Source organism: Anopheles nili, chromosome 2 (assembly GCF_943737925.1).
Source record: "Anopheles nili chromosome 2, idAnoNiliSN_F5_01, whole genome shotgun sequence".
Classification (NCBI taxonomy): domain Eukaryota; kingdom Metazoa; phylum Arthropoda; class Insecta; order Diptera; family Culicidae; genus Anopheles; species Anopheles nili.
In genome coordinates, this window is record NC_071291.1 from 22,196,371 (window position 1) to 22,213,730 (window position 17,360).

The 17,360-nt window shown below is 51.2% G+C and overlaps 1 protein-coding gene and 1 non-coding gene across 2 annotated transcripts; both read right to left on the bottom strand.

Annotated features, from left to right (window-relative positions):
* Positions 1-281: 281 nt before the first annotated feature.
* LOC128730359 (protein unc-80 homolog) lies at positions 282-16,242 on the bottom strand. Its single transcript, XM_053823405.1, is given in 34 exon segments — positions 282-1,333; positions 1,401-1,569; positions 1,639-2,956; positions 3,027-3,175; positions 3,249-4,333; positions 4,393-4,558; positions 4,658-5,218; positions 5,294-6,097; positions 6,723-6,918; positions 7,010-7,130; positions 7,192-7,335; positions 7,423-7,616; positions 7,700-7,865; positions 7,933-8,077; positions 8,142-8,354; positions 8,421-8,611; positions 8,686-9,133; positions 9,200-9,296; positions 9,403-9,748; positions 10,518-10,715; positions 10,779-11,060; positions 11,132-11,228; positions 11,299-11,449; positions 11,857-11,874; positions 12,225-12,337; positions 12,401-12,800; positions 12,871-13,061; positions 13,153-13,508; positions 13,582-13,792; positions 13,868-14,021; positions 14,093-14,238; positions 14,323-14,343; positions 15,270-15,296; positions 16,099-16,242. Coding segments are annotated over 34 exon segments (10,074 nt in total).
* On the bottom strand, positions 6,241-6,312 carry Trnat-cgu (transfer RNA threonine (anticodon CGU)). The gene has a single exon. It is a non-coding gene; the product is annotated as a tRNA-Thr (tRNA).
* Positions 16,243-17,360: the final 1,118 nt, after the last annotated feature.

Consider the following 17,360-nt stretch of genomic DNA (forward strand, 5'->3'; position numbering starts at 1 on the left):
CTTTACCTTGCAATTTCTATCACACTACAAACGTTAACATTAATCTTCTCAGACTGCTTTGGACGTTCTTAGTCTATGTGTTACATGAGTGTACGTGCGTGTTATTATAAAACCGCATCGTTTCAACGCATTCTTCACGCCAAACAGCCGTTAGTGAGTTGCATTTAAAAAGTTATTCGTTTTAGTTTGTTAACACGTGTTCTCCAACGCCTGATGCAAGAAGTTGCTCCCACTAATTTCGATTAACGACTAGTTCTTGCAGCGGCCCATCGCAGTATAATTTAAATGAGTGTATCCTCGTCCTGCGTTTCAAACAGCATCAGCAGTGAGTGTTGCGACGAGGATCGCCCGCCCATAGCATTCCCGGAAAGTGATCCATCCGGCGACAGGAGCCCTGTTTGTAGGCTGTAATTGTCGCGGTAACCGGAGGTGGAAGACGTTTGTGAGACCGAGTCCCAGCTCAGGTCCCCCAGTGTAGCAATGGCCCGGTTCAATGGTTCCGCAAATGGCGGTTCATTCACGATCGGTGGCATCGTCGAGGTACCACCGGCCACACCGGTTCCACCGACTCCCGGCACTCCTGCAACACTGGACGTTCCACTGCCGACAGCCGGGGTTGACGATCCCACCATGGCTAAACCAGGACCACTGGCGGCAGTTGAAGTGTAGCTTGATTCGCTGAAGTTGTTCGCCCGCATGCCACGCCGGTTGCGGAACGTCTTACGGCTTTGGGCGCGAGATCGCTGCAGCCGGTGCTTGTTGTGGTTTTCACCCGAGCTATCATCCGCCAGACTGTCAGGTGACAGTGGCGTAGTTGACGTTTCACCGGAAGACGTCTTAAACTCTACCGACGACACGAACCGGAGTCGTGGAGGTTGTGTCTTGACGGCCGATGCCTGCAGCGAAACGGAGTGCGACAAATGTGGACCATTTCCGCCCATCCCGGTGTCCTCGCGGAGTCCGATCGGTGTAGCCTGCAGGTCGACAGAACCTGCATCTGCCAACGTGCAGGACGTGAGCGTTAGATCGCCACTCTGCGAGTCAGCGACCAATCCCGCCTCCCGGTTCGTGGTCGTTGTGGAACTGGACAAGGATTCGCCCTTGGGAGCCTGCAACGTCTGCTGGGACAGAGTGTCGCTGGATGTACAAATTCCGGTGACACTGCGAGCGTCCTGTTGCTGAAGCGACGAAGGAAATCCGGCCGGTGGTTGTACACCTGTTAGCATCGATATCAGCGATGGACGCTGCTGATGCCGGACGGCGGGTTGCTGCTCGGTTGTCGGTGGAATGTTCGGAATGTCCCTCTTCGACGTTTCCGTGGACATGTCGCGATCTGGAAGAGGGAACCACACACCATAAACGCAACGCCCTCGAAAGTCTGCCACCACGTTGCCACTTACCGTAGCGTCTGGTTTCCAGTTCTTCCCTCAACTCGCGTAATTCCCGCGACAGCTCCAGTAGGATCGCCCCGCGGGATTTGGTACCTCCCGTTGGTTGGGTGCCGCGCATGCGTTCGCGAATTAGGAACTGCATGTGCCGTTCGTGGTCTCCGATGGGAGGTTGCGAGATCTATCGGTTGCGGTCAAAAAGCATGGTAGAACAAACCCAAAATCGTTCACCCGTACACCGAACACTTACCTTGTGCAGAATGAACGGCATCAGCACGATGTACAGTGGAGTACGCTGGGTAACAACGAACTCCAGGAAGCTCCACAGTTCAGGTGCGGCCTCGTTGCGTCGTCCTAAATCGCGCATCACCCGGGCAATACGTGGCCATTCGTTTGAGAGGCGCGTCTCGAAGCAGATGCACAGGACACGCAGCGCCAAAAAGGTGGCCTGGTACAGGGAGCTGGAAATTTTTGCTGGCCGCTTCGCATCCCGGCTTCCAGTGAACGTAAGCGATCCAGCACGCAGATCAGCCCCGGTGCGGTTCGTCTGCATCCCAGATTGTGCCGTCCGTCCGGCGACCGGGCTCATCGCGTTCAGCACGGCCGTCACGAGGAAGGCGATATCTGACTGCTTCAGCTCACCGACGTCAAATATGCCCCGACCGCTGCACACCTTCAGACACAGCGGCATCAGCAGGTGCATCATGAATCCTTCGGCCTTCTCTTGTGTGGGAAAATCAGCGCTACCACCGCAGATCTGCTCCAGACCGTGAGAAAGCGAATCAATTGGGCTGACCACCTGCAACGCCACCAGTCGCACCACATTGGAGCAGAAGAAGGCTGGCGGACTCTTCGACATCAGGGCAGCACCGGCTCCCGAGACACCCTCGGGAAAGTTGCCAGGTTCGTTCACAATCAGGTTCTGTACGTTCGTTAGCAGCGCCTTCATTTCGCGCCAGTGCAGGATGTGCGGATAGCGAATGATGGCCTCGGAGACTCCCTTCAACAGCCCAGCGGCCGCCTCCCAGTTCGTGTTGCGCCGTACGGACGACTTTTTCGATATCTTCAAGAACACCTTGTCCAACCGGCGTAGGATGGTCACCAGTGTCGGTTTCATGCCGTGATCGTCGGCCCATTCAGCGCGTGGGAAGATGCACAGCATGTACCGTTGTAACCCACGACAAGCCATGGATTCTCGGTCGTATGGGGACACTTTTAGCAGCGAGTGTGCGATTTCTGCCAACCGCACGTGGCACTTGACGTCCAGCAGCTCCATAGGTTTGGCTTCACCCTGTTTCCTAGCCAGCTCCGCGAGACGCGTAGAAGCCTGGATGATGAACTCACCCACCACCGATAACAGCACATCCCGGGGACGTCTGTACTCGCGGATCGTTTCGGAGTCGTCGACGGATTCGTTCAGCATCTTTGAGCGGCCTATATCGCTGACATACTTGGCGTGTGACTCATCGTCGTAGTCCAGTCCGGGCGAACATGGCGGCCCTCGAGAGCAGTTCCGTTGGCTCGATCCCTTGTGCTCGGGGCTGTTGCGGAATGGACCATTGTAGCTCCTGAAATGCAGTAAGAAGGACCCATTTGTTATCCACTCGCTTATGACGCTGGTGCTGCGCGTATACGTACTTCGATAGTCCCTCACAGTTGTGCACCATAGTGCGTATCGTAACGGCCAGCTGAAGAATAATATCACGCTCGCATTTTCCTTCCAGCGGGATGTACGACGAAGACTGGATTTGCTGCATGTAGCAGGGCAAGATGGCCTCCAGGATGATCTACGAATTATGTGATAAGCATGCGATAAGCGGGAAAAATCTTTATGTCCTAGCATGTCACCGTAGGACTTACCAGCATCTGGTACCCGCGGGTGCTTTCAGCCGAGTATGACACAACCATCACGCAAAGCGTGATGCAGTCCAGCACGGTCACCATTTCGTCCTCGTCGTGGTAGCAGAAATCGATCGCCTTCAGTGGCTTCGGCTCCTTCACCAGCTCGGCGATGTTGAGCGGGTCCGGCGACGGTGTCTCCAAGCTGAGCAGCAGATTGAACAAACAGCTCGACTGGACCTTGTGTGCCTCGCCGTACGTGCCGTTTTCATCCGTGTCGAGGATAGCCGAGACAGAACCAAACATCTGCAAAATGAACGGCTTCCGGTTGAGCAGGTAGAACTGCTTCACGGCGTACTCGATCGTGGTGGTAACGAGCTTGTTCGTCTGGTGCAAAGAGTAGACCTGCAACAGCGCCGGCATGATCATGAAGTAACCGTTTGTTGAGAAGATGTTCTTGAAGTTCGAAGCCGCATTGATGAACGTGGCCGTCACGTAGCGCATGATGCACGAGTCCTCCGAGTGTAGCAGCGCGGCTCCTGACAGCACGTTCAAGAACAGCTGAATGTCGGCCGAGTAGGCGAAGTTGCCGGCCATCGCCTCGAACATGCGCGCTATCAGTCGCACCCACATGAACTTGTGCAGCACGTCCAGCCCGAGCAGTTCTTTACCCAGTTCGCCACCTTGGTGTAGATCGAGATCCACCTCCAGAGCCTTCCGTGGGAACGATGGCAGCTTCATGAGCTCCTCGTGCAGAAAAACGACCCGTTGGACGACCATATCCACGTTCTTGAGGATGGCCCACGTTAGGTGAACTTTTCCGATCTCAACGAACTTTTTGCACAGCTCCTGGCGCTGCAGCGCGTTAAACGATTCTTCCGTTTTCATCTCCACCAGGCGCAGCTGCGGGTACTGGGAGCGCTTAAAGAAATACAGATCGCGTACGTACCAGTTGGGGTTCAGGATCTGGTGGCTTTTGTAGTCCACCAGCACGTGTTGGGCGTGCTTCTTTTCGTCGATGCCGAAGAAATCCAACGATTCGTTGAGCAACTGAGAGAACTGCGTGTCCTCTTGTACCGGAAACTGGGACGGGATACCACCTTCGTCTGTGAAACGGCAAGCATTTTAGTGGTGTTAAAGTTAAGTTCTGTTACCTATATCCTACCTTCCGGTCCATGAACGATTATTTTCTTTGCCGAGGGAACGTTGGCCGTGAGGAGTATCGATGCGTCGCACTGTTCTTTGCGAAGAATTTGCTTCAAATCCTTAAACATGATTCCATGGACACTGTGCACTACCATCCACAACACCGACAAGGCGGACCCGACAAGCTAGAGTTGATAAAATGAGGCATGAAATCGATTTTTGACATTCCCAACAAAATATACGAACAAAGTCACCACAAATCCACCTATATCAAATTTACCCACCTGTTGGCTGCATTCGTGCGTCGAGCGCACGTAAAACATGACATATCCGATGATGTAGTTGTACAGGGCAAAAGCCGCTTGCTGTGGTAACCTCGGCACGAACCGGATCAAATGCCGCAACAACTTGAACATCTGATCCTGGTGGTCCCTGGTCAAACGTTCCAGCACGTATCGCAGGAACAGCGCCGAATCCTCGACCAAACAGATCCAGATCACCTGATACGCCACCTCGTAAACGGCGCAACCGTCCGCGTTAACCGCGGCATCATCCAGACAGGCGACGATCTGCATCACGGACGAGCACAGACACGAAGGGAACAGCGAGTGGGCGGCATGCATGTGAATAGCAGACCTGGTGCCATCCTCTTCCTCCTCAACGTGATCCTCGGTCGGTCCGTGATCCAGCCCCGGTTCGTGGGCAGCCTGCTGCGTGACAGGAATCGTGGTGATAAGGAAGCTTTGTCGTTCCGAGCGTTGTTTGTCCTCCTGCTGCAGCATAGCGTGACGGATGGCCTCCGTTTGCTGCTTCTTTCGCGTTTTTGTTGCAGTCACCAGCGAGCGCTAGAGCGAGGTTAGGAGCAGTAGTTATTATTAAGAGGCGCGTTACGAACCTTTACACTGACGCATGCGACTCACATGTCGTTCCTGGTTCAGAGTGACCTCCATATCCTTGTTCTGTTGGCGTGGCATCCAGGGAGGATCCACCACCGGTAGGCTTTCGATACCGATCTTTGGAGACGGTAGTGTGAACTCGATGCCAGGTGGTGGCACCTTAAACGATAGATGGGCTCCTTCCTCCATACGAGGCCACACCTGGAAGCGGTTCTTCCACAGTACCTGGTAGCGCAAAATGGCCTGGATTCGCGTGTTTGGGCACTTGTTTTTCAGCGAGCGTTGCATTATGTCCGTCGCCGTATTCGGTGCCTTGACCGAGGCGAGTATGAACAGGGCCGCAGATGCGGCTGATACCTCCTGGTCGGTTTCCAGCAACAGCTCCCAGGCGATCGGGATGACCTCGACGAATTGCTCCTCCGTCAGCACGGCGGCACCCTTGACGAGAGATGCGATAGGGGCATGGAACACGTCACGCACTTGGTTTTTGATGTACTTCAGTACCGGTGGATCCTCTTGATGGAGCTTCGGTTCGTGGATGAAGGTTGAATATTGGGATGTGTTCGGTTCGGATTCATCTTGTAGTAAAATGCTGGAAAAGTGTGCGTATGCGGGCTTAGAAACGTATTGTCCTTAAGAAAAATGGAAGAAAACATACCGGTCTCGTTTGGTAACGCTGTCTTTGCGCTTGGAAGGCGATGTTTGAGATGAACTTTGGTCGGAAACCTTGCGTCCTTGCTTGGAACGCTCGCGCCGTGTCGTTCCTTTGGCCGATTCGTTGGGTTGCGCATAGGATAGAGGTGTCATACCGAATTCATCGCCATACACCTAGAATAGAGTATAAAAACCAACATAAATGATTTAAAAGAATAAAAAACATTTTGAAATATATGGGTGGAGGTGGTGGTTGGTACAACATTAAATTTGTTTAAAATTTCTCCCTACTGGTATTTAAAAAAAGAATTCGAATTTGCCTCCTGTGAGGATTGAACTCACGACCGCTGGTTTACGAGACCAGCGCTCTACCACTGAGCTAAAGAGGCTTCTTACGCAGAGTGAACTCGTTGCCGTATATTAACATTGTGACGTCAGCGCATGCGTTGTTCACGCCATCGTATGCTTTTAAGCATAGAAGCACATTCATTTCCCCTTCCATTGAAACATAACAGGAAGGGGAAAAGCGTTCATTTACAGCGGCACACTATTTGTAACACAGCGGTAACAAAAACATTCCTCCTTATTTTGCGAAAGCACCAATTCGAGCGACTTATTGTAAAAAGACACGAAAATTAATTGCTCCATTTAAATAGCCAGAAAGTATTTGATGCGTACAACCAGGTTGACTGAGGTTGCTAATATTGTAAATGCAATCAAAACGTTACCGACTTTAAGTAGAGCAAGATCTTATAACTATAGCTTAATAGGAAAGTAAAAAATAGAAAATTAATACTACCTTGCGAATAGCTCGTATAAGCTTTGTGGCTGCTCTCATATGTCGCCGATAGCAACACGGGTGGCAAAAGTTCTGATGGTCGCAGTAGTAATTGAAAGATTCTAAGAAATTCGAAACTGATTTAAGCCAGGGCAGATTTTTAGTCGTTTCATCCGAATCGTTTGAGTCGCAAGGAGACTCGGGCGGTTGATCATCGCTGTCGCGAAGAAATAGAAAAACATTCACCATACGCATTAATCAATATAACCATAGCTGATGAAATTAATCATTGGCATACACCACACTACCTTAGAATTCCAGGAGATTCTTCTCCACCGCTTATTTGGCCTGGCTCAGAGTTGTCGCTTCTGTCGGAGAGCGACGATACCTTCCGTTTAGACTGAATGGAATCTGTGCGTCGTACTGGGTCTAGAATGAGTAACACGCTTTTTAAAGACGCATCTAAAGGACACATTCATTGACATCGTACATTCATTTTCGACTTCCTTCAGGTCCTTGGCTCCCCGGCGCAGCTTTAGTGACCGTCGCTTGAACGAACCCCCGGCTGGTGTAGCAGAAGTACCGCGACGAAGCAGAAAGTTTCTTGAAGTGGCCAGCGAGCGCTTCTGCCCTTCTGCAGAAAGAAACCAAGGGTTCAATTTTCCATTAATATCGATATGGTGCGCGACGAAAACGTGGAAAAGTGATCTCCCATACGTACGCTGTACATTCTCCTCGCCCTGAATGGTGAGCGTCGTGTTGCTGCTGTTCTCCGACTCATTGTCCGGTTCCTGCAGCACAAAGGAGATCTTCCGCTCCGTTTGCCCTGCGATGGATTGCAAGCTTTGGGCCGACGTCTGCGAGTGGCCACCCATCGAGCTCAGGGCCATCGACCAACGACGATTTGTTTCGCCGCTGGATAGCAAAAGAACAAACCCGCAAACCGAAAGAATATCATCAGATTCGCAACAATGCCGAACAAGAGCAAGAGTACTTACCGGCACACCTTATCCCACGGAGTGTGCTTTTCTTTGGTGGAAAGTCTCGATGCTTTTGGCAGCGTTTGGTACGTTTCCCGCAGAAACGCAGTGATCTCGAGCAGCAACACGCAAGCAATCAGCTTCAGTGCCGGTGGACAGTCGTTACCGTGCGGGTTGACGCTTGCTGAAATTGAGAACAGCGTCAGTGACAGGACATTTTTCGGTCATCATCCGGTGCCACCAAGCCATACTTTCGTCCAGAAAGTCCTCCTCTTCATCTTGTTGCAGCAGCTGCTTTTGCTTCTCCGGATCGGCAAGGCTGGCAGCCAGCTGCTCCGAGGCAAGCTTCTCGTTGTTGATCATCTCGTTCAATCGTGCGCCCAAGGCTTCGCCCCACTAAAAAAAACCAGAACCTTTAGAAGTTCTTCCCACGTCAGACGTGTAATAGCTTCTTACACACCTGATGGAACATCTTGCCAGCAGCCCGCTGGAGTACGTGCGCACGCCGAGTACCAGCCGCCATTGCGGTACGCGTTCCCATGGCCGGTCCGGACGGTCGGAACACGGGCAGGTTCTGTTTCATCCACGATGGCCATTGGCCACGATTGCACAGATGCACGAAATGGGCACACTCGATCAAGAACGCAGCCCTAGCCACGATCGGCGCTTGAGGCTGAAAGTGACAAAGTGTAGTTGTTAGAGACATGTCGTTTAAGCGCACGTTTAATAGGAAGCGTACCAAATCCAGAAGTGCGGTAATGAGCGCCGGATCCGGAACTGATCCTGGAGCACACACCTCCAGCAACAGCGCAAACCGTGCCATCCCTTCTCGAACAGGTGTTATCGGAATCAACCTGCGTTCCTTCAGCACTACGACTTCGGACTCGCGTGGACCATCACTCACATCCAGCGAACTTCTGCGGCTAAAGTCTACCCGTACAGTGTTCACGAAAGCGATCAGTGATCTCGGACGAAACCCACCCCTTTCGGCACGAAATACTCACAACTTCCACCCACGTCCTCGGTGCCGCCCTGCTTTTTCTTGCCCTTGCCCAACCCGAGCCGGTTGAGACGCCGCTTCGCCTTCTGAATCGACCTACCGATGCCTTCGGTGGCGCGACTGCGTGCCTGAAAGTTTAACGAACCCTTACGCATGAAGTTGGGAAACGAATCGGACCCACTGGCCGCCGCCAGGATGCCCGATTCCAGATCGACCGACTCGGGGTCCTTCGAGCGGCGGAACCAACGCACGATTCCGGTCAAACGGCCGACGGAGTTGCGCTCCGAGCTGGAAGTAGAATCAGAAAGAAGAGCCCGCTCGCTGTGACGAGGGGTTAGTGTGGGCCGCACTTGCGGCCCCTTACGGCGCAGATTGCTGAGCGGGCTTTGGCTCGCCAGCCGTGGCTCCTCAAACCCTTCTGTCTCTAACAGCTGCAACAGGAAAGGAACGATCTACGTGTTTAAGCATTTAACTTATTGAGAGTCACATACACCGAGGGGACATTTAGCTCTACTTACGACGCACGTCGAGGAGGTGCTCTTCTTCTTGAACAGCAGCTTCCGCTGCGCTTTCTCGTCCTGCTGCAGCAGCTGTATGTCGTTCGTCGGCAGGTGCCTGCGAGGAAGGATGCGGAGATGAGACAGTGCTGTAATGCGGGACGTTCGGGGGCCTTTGATGTCCGCTAGGACTTTGATGTTCTTTATGATTCTAAGGTCCTTACCGAATAACGCGCGTAGTTTGCATGTTGGGAGCCTGCTTGTGTGGACGTGGTGTCACGGCTAGGATGCCGCTGAGGGCCACCACCCGGAATGGGCCACCGTGGGCACCCTTGACGTAGGTGATGAGCTGCCGGATGTCGCAGTACAGCGAGAGGTTGTCCTGGGACTTGAGCTCCTTGAGTGACTGCACTAACCGGCTGGCGAGGGTCTTGAAGACGGCCCCAATTAGCTGGCTCTCCGTGCCGCCCGTAAGTCCGCTGCCGAAGTTGGTCGCATACCCGCCCTGGCCGCCTGATATACCGCCAAAGTCAGCGTTCAACGATTTTATGCCAGATGATCTCTTATGGTCTGAATCGGTGAAGATGAAACACATATACGTGCAAGCTTTCTACTTCGGACAAGCAACGGGAAAATGGTGTACTTCGTGTGAGAGAGAATCAAAGCGCATGGAAGCAACAAGGATCGGAACTAAAATGGCAACAGCAACACTACACAGAGTTCACTGTGGCTCTGGCCCGCAGTGCCAAGGAGGTATGGTTACCGTCTAGCCATTTTTACTATGACTACGGACACGGAGGAACACTAACACAACGCTTTGCCGAACAGATATGGGTGAATGTGGCCAGAATGGCGTAGCTTCTACGACAGATGCGCTAAGTTGCACTTGAATAAAACGATACCAGTGATGGGAGATGAGCAACGTGAGGCGATCCGTACACGCCGTACTGCCTAGAGGTGGGCCAATTTTGTCTGTAGCAACTATACGTCTCCTTATGCTACTGAATGAAAGCCGATCGTAAGGACATTTCACTCGGTATACTTGATGGAGGGATTTTTTTATTGTAAATTTTGGGTTATGACGTGTGGTGTTTGATTAAGTGAGGTGACAAAGAAACACAACATCTAGGATCCACGCGAGAGAGAAAGAAAGAAAGAGAAGATCCACGAAAGTGTTGGAAACAAAAATCCAACGGAAACCCAGCATCCAGTCGCTGGAACCACTAGCTAATACTCCCACTAACAAACGTGACCCCCTATTTCAGAGTACAACATCGATCATACAAGCCTGACGATCAAACGAGCTCGGTTACGTAGATGGTACGGTGACACTACTTACTCAATGGCGACAGCAGGGAGCTCGGGTCGACGCAAAAGCCCAAATACGCGTGGAAAAAGTCGGTGATCTCGTGAAGTGGCGATTCCTTGATGAAGGATCGTAGGTTAGCTTTGAGGATCTTGCCGTTCTGGCGCAGCAACCGTGACAAGATTGAGTTGCACGTGGTTCGAAGCACTTCCGCCGGTGGACCGCGGTTTGCTGTGAATCGAAATGGTGCCGTTAACTGCTGGTAAACTCCACGCTTCCGAGACTGGCACCTACCGTCGTTGCAGCCATGTGGACATCCGAGATGCATGAACGCTCGCTTTACTATACCGATGGTCAGTGAGTGGGCATGATCTCCCATCTTTAGTACGCCTAGATCAAGCAATATCTCGCAGATGTTCAGACCTGCTTCCAGGACGCGCAGAGTGCAAACGCTCGAGTCCCGCTTGAACACACAGTGTACGGCCAGCAGGACAACTTCGTAGTCGATCGTGCCCTCTTTCGTGATGTAGAAGCAGGATCCAGGAGCCTCGGTTTCATCGGACACACAGGTGTAGCCTATCGGAAGAGTTATTCCAGTGTTAGCGCTCGTGCCAATCAAGGGAAGTATGCTATGAATGATAGCCTACCGATGTGCGAGTCCGTGTGGGAACGTAACATCTGCGATTTAAACATTCCGGTGCTGCCACCGGCGCTCAGCGCGTCCAGCTGTGAGTCAATTGAACCCTGCAAAGAAGTTGTCAGTAGTTGATCAATCTACTCTAAGGACACTACATTCTCTGTTGCCGAAGTGAACCTGTCGTTTCATGTAATCCGGCGACGGAGTCGGTGTGTGTTCCGTGACGGTAATGATGGGGTATTTGGGTGTCGTGCTCGATTGCCTCGACGGAACATTGGATTGCACGTTGCGGATGACCTTCGGTGGAGGTTCTGCAATTCTGTGGAATCTGAAAAACGCCACGAACGATCAGCCATTAATCGGGGTTCAGAGTGTCACAGTAAGAGCAAGGGCATGGGAATGCTCATACACCGGGAGTAAATCAATACACTGCTAGTTGCTTTGCTTAGGAAGTTTTGGTGAGTATACAGCCAGACATGGAAACATTTTTGGGAACGTAACGAGAAAGAAAAAAACAAACCGACACAAAACACAGAGGAATAATTTTGAAACCATAACCAACATTAAGACTTCTATGTCAACGACAAGAAGTGCGTTGTGTCCGATCAGAACGGGAGGTTAGTGATTCGTTGGGAACTACTTGAAAGGACACTTGCTCCCTGGGGATGCTCGATAATGCAGGATTGTACAGGTCGGCTTGGGGTGGTTTGTGGGGTGAAAGTGAAAAGAACTTACCCGCCATCAATGAGACAGCTGGTATTGTTTTACAGATGGTAAAAGAACAGATTTGACAGTAGAGTGAGAGTAGAGATAGAAAATGGTGTTTACGTTTCGATATGTCTACCGAACACTTGGCGATAGGATGGAATCTCGCGAATGATAACACACGTACACACGCAATGCTATAAATGATAGCTTAAGTCAACCGAATGAGATGAAGAGCACCGGCATGTGGTGCAATTTTGGACGACAACTCTAACGATAGGGCCCGTGTCACCACGGGGAATTTTGATGCAAATGGATCTAAGTGATACATCCTTCGTACAACGATTCCTACTCATGAAGGTGAGATGGTCACATCAACGTTTCTATAACATACGCACCTTAAGCTCGGCATACTTTTGCCTTTCACCAGATTCGTCGACGGAGCCCGCGATATCATCGATGCCGAGCGGGACAGCTGCCGTTCGCCAGTGTCCAAACTGCGATGGCATTCCTGTGGAAAGCCCAACACTTGTACGGAGGAAACCCAAAAACACTGCACGAAAGCGTTACTTACCATCTGCTGCAAGCGCTTTCCATTGCTGTTCGCATCGAGGCCGATCTTTTCCAACCCGCGATCCGACTTGGAAAGGATACGCGTCTCGATGAGCGTACGCAGATCGGCCATCTTGACGCGGCGCTTTTTCTCACTGCCCTTTCGCTCACCTAACGAACCGCCCGTCGAGTCCTCGGACGTTTGCTTTGAGATGTAGAACGAGGCGTCCGTGGGCAGGGCTGCGATGGCCGGATCCGGTATCTCAATGTAGTCCTTGTTCGCTGAACCGATGCTGGGGCTGTCGCGACTGCTGGACGGACCCTGGTAGAGGGATATCTCAATCTGTGGAATTGGCAGCGAGTTCGATCGACGTCTCGGATGTGACGGAAGTGCGGACGTTTCCTCGCTAATGTCGCGCAAGCTGTCAGAGGACGGTATAGACGATATAATAAGCATTGTTGGCATTGTGGATCATCCGCGATCGGACGTACCGGTTGTACAGATAGTGCAGACTCCAGTACACTCCTTCTTCCTGCCAATGCGAGATGAACAGACAGCGCAACACTGCCACATCCAGGAAGGTGGCCGCCACTACGTCACACTTTTGTCCTTGCGACATCTTCGGATCCGTATCGAAAGACTCCCGTTCCGTCGACGAGCTCGTTTTGGGTTTAGAGTCTTTCTGCAGGGAGGAATTTTATGCGTAAGTCAAAAAGAAAGGTTACTTTTGGGTTTGAACTTGCTCCAGAGTAATAATACACCACCGCACTTACGCTGTAGGTGTCTATTCTGTCAAAATCGAAGCTGGTAGCCTCTCCGCGATGATCGGACGCGTGTAGTGGATGTTGCCGCGAGCCACTGCTGGTCGGTGTTTGATGAGTAGGCTTGTTGAATTTGGCCCCGTGATGTAGCAGGCTCGCATCAGCCGTGTAGTATGATGGATCCGGTACACCACCATCCATCGGTAGACGAAAAATGACCACACGTTCCTCCTCGACGCTGGACGCCTCCTCCGGGATCGTTTCTGGGAAGACGGAGTCCTTCGGGGACGACACAAAGGACAGCTCGTCGTCATGCTTAATGTTGCCGGAGTAGATGCTCGGAGGTGACTCGATGTTTTCTACTTTCTCTGCGAAAGGGTTTTTTTCAAAATGCACGTTTGTCAGTAGCTGGACTTATCTGAGCGGGTGGGAGACTCTTACTGGGTGAGAAAACTTCCGGCGATGGGCTGGTGCTGACCGAGCTCAACAGATTCCGTGCCTTTGGTTTCACGGGCGCCGTAAAGCAGGGTGCATTGGGTGCCCGGTACTCCCACATGCCTTGCCACATCTTCAACCCATTCTCGAGGCGAAAGTTTTGAAAGTCCGACTCCTTTAGCATGTGTGCGATCGGTGCGAACAGGAACACGAACAACTGTGGAACGAAAAACGAATAGAAGCAGTGTAAGTAGAGATAACAAGGAATCCTTTTTCAGCTGGTGTCGCGCACCGATATCGTTGGTATGGAAAAGAGGTAATTGTTCGTAGTGTTTTCCTTGTCGTTTTCGGCATCGGCACATTCCTCGGCGGCGAACAGCAGAATCCAGTGTAGCGTGTAGAGAATTTTGGTTTCTGCCGATCCGAGCGCTTGGAGGTCTTTCACACTGTGGAAGCGAAGATGGGGTAGCGAATTAGTGCTAAAGTTTATGTACTATTAGGCGGGTACTGCTCATACCGGTTGTGCATTAGCGCACCAGCACAGTGTATGACGTGTGGCAGAGCGGCCTGTACTATGCGCCATCTTGGGATCGATTCCAATGCGGACGTTAGCGACGGCGACAGCCCAAACTGTATGTTCTGCACAAGAACCTTTTCGAATGACTACAAACCAATGGATGGAAGAAACATCGCGTGGTCAAACAAGTCTCTAAACAAGAAAAAACGCTTGGTGGTTTGTTACTTTACCTTACACGCTTCTTTCAGCTCCTGTGAATAGAAGTCAGCATTAGTAAAGGGTTTGGTACTGAACAGTAATGCAATGTAGCCGATGAGTCACTTATTTCTAGGCTGTAATACGCTCACACAATTCTTTGCTAAAACACATACACATTCATGCATCAACTTTGCACTTACAATTCACTACCTTGGATGATATGCAACGGCATTAACATGCAACAACGCTGTGGCAACATTCGACAAGAACACCCAAATTTGAAACACTAGAATAGCTACATTACAAATGATATGGAACACCATAACGTAAAGATGAACAGTAACATACCACGAACAAGAACTCACAACAGTCTACTCTAGGAAGATCAATATGCTGCTACGAACTATGGTGAGATACATACATAATGCGCATGTGAATTCGATTGTGTATCTAATATTAGGCCACATTTGATCAAGAAGAACTAAGGTACACTCTAGTGCCAGGATGTTTTGATTTTGTTGTCCTTCTTAAGCGTTTCTCTACATCACGATATCGTACGATGGTGAAGGATATCCTTAAGCCGAAGGCGACTACATTTACTGCAAACGTGTAGCGTGAGGCAATGGATCTCAAACTCAGTGCTGATCGGTGCAGCGAAACTAATGGTGCCGGTGAGGATAACAATCTAGCCAGCTAGACGGCACAATCTGTCCCATCCGACGCGCAATCCCACCAGCGGGACCCGCAACACCCTGTTTGAGGCGTTTTGATGCCTTAGCAGCTAAAAGAAAATCAGGTCCCAACGAACGACACAACAACATACTACTCTAGCAATCGTCCTAGCGGCACTACTAACTGACACGCCAACGTGGCGAAGCAGGACTCTACCGAACCAACAGCACTAATGGGGGGGGCAAACTAGGTACGAATGAAATTGTATGAGCCTTCTCATCAATCACATGTAGTTATTTACACTTACATGGTGTCCGGGTGCGTGTTGGCAGAACTGTCGTACAAAAATTTCGTTTTTCATCGTTTCGAATATTGTGTGTTATTAACGCGTTCGACAGTTTACGGCGAGTAGGTTTCGCAGGTCGATTGTTTTGTATGTTCGGTTTGGGTGTTGGGGTTTTTTCGTTTGCGAATCGCAGTGTGTAGGTGTGGTTGTTGTTGTTGTTGTTGTTGTTGTTGTTGATGTAGTTGTTGATTTTTGTTTGAGAAAAAGTTGTTTTGCACACATGATGACAATAGCAAACACAGAGAGAAGTTTTGGCGGAGGAAAAGAAAAAAAAGAAGCATAAAACCAACATCAATCCACACGGCTATGTTCAGTTTGGCAAATGGCGAGACATGGGCTACGATCGGATTCGCTTCGGTTCAGCTCCACTGCGTACGGTTCGAATTCTGTACATCCGCATTTATGTACACCAACGAAACGGCACACCGTTCGACACATACAATGAGCTTGCGAGGTTGGAAACATCTCAACATAAATGATGAACACACGCAGAGATCGTAAATGGAATGGGTTATGAGTGAGCGGCTTAAGGGCTGATTTGTTCTCGCTTTCCGCGTGGAGGAGAGAAAGAGACGCATTAGAACGGATGTGTTCACAAAAGCCGCCCCTAGTTTACGCGGATAACGGCTTGCATGATTATTTACATTTACGCGTAACAAGGGCGCGTCGTTTGACGATGCTGGTGTGTTGCGTGCATTTTTGAGGGTCTCGCTCGGACGCTTGCACACACACACACACGCGCACGTATTAGCGGATGGATGGATGGTGTGAATTGGAAGGCCGTACGTACCATGCAGCTGGCTTCGTGCAGTTTGCCAAGCTTGGGCCGGATGAAGGGAGCTATCTGCTGCCACAGGAACGTCTGCACCGGAACCGGAACGCCCAGATCCTGCAGGCCTTCGTCGATGGGGTTGGTGGACGAAGCGTTCGCCATCGCGCCGATAGCAGGGTGATGGTGTGCAGGCCTGAAAGGACAGCAAAGACTACTTTTAACACGAATCACCGGTCACTGGTATTTAACGGGAAATTAATTTATCTTCAACCCAAAATGCCGCTTGAAGATGCCCATGCATCAAGTAGTTGGACGGGGCACGAGCCTAGCATCGCATTTTTTCAAGCAAAACCTGTTGAACTCCACCTCCCTCGGTCAGGAAGTGAACGGCTTGAACAAACAAGCGAACTTGAACAGACGGGAAGCGGAGGATAAAAGTTGGCACCGGGCCTTATGACTGAAATCGTCGCATCACCCGAGCAACAGTTTGATGAGCCTCCGTTCGAGAGCGCGGTAATGGAATTCGGCCAGCGATAATCTGGTAATCTGATTCGAATTTCATCGATTATGCCTCGGTTTATGTGTTCTTCGCCAACGCCGCCACCGGGATTCGTTATTTATTTGGCAGCACTCGCCAGAACCGTCACTATACCGTCACCATTCCCCAGGTCGTTGCTCTCCGTGAGGTCTCGTAGGTCTACGATGGTGTTGGTGCATCGACATCAGTGTGCGGCTTTGTTGACACGCTCGGACTTCATGAGCCACCAGGCGCCTCCATCGGCGAGCACAACCACCAGGCGTCTCCACCAGGCGCCTCCACCGGGAATGCGCACAGTGAGCCAGCAAGTGTCAAATTCAACAGCTGATTTCATCGATCCTGGAGTTTTATCTCTCGGCCAAAGATGGCCCACCTTGTTGCGATGCACACGACTGCTAGTGTGCGGGTGTTGCGCGGTTTACACGCCCGGAAACACCCACACATGCACATGCGCTGGCAGGCGAGGGCTAGCTCATTCGTTGCTGGGAAGCTGTACAGGGAAGCGGTCGGGAGGGTGGTAGGTGCGGGAGAAACATTCGCCTTTTGGGGAGTGGTTCAGGTTTTACTGTCTGCAGGACATAAAACTTTTATGTAACACACTTCCACGACGGTTCTGTTCGCATCGAAGCTGTTGACTCTGGGGTGCGGCGTGTTCGATTGAGCCGTGAAAAGCTGCTCGAGAAAAGGTGGCCTCTTGATGGAAAGCACTTTCACTCGAGGTCATTTGCGGACGCGGGTTTGT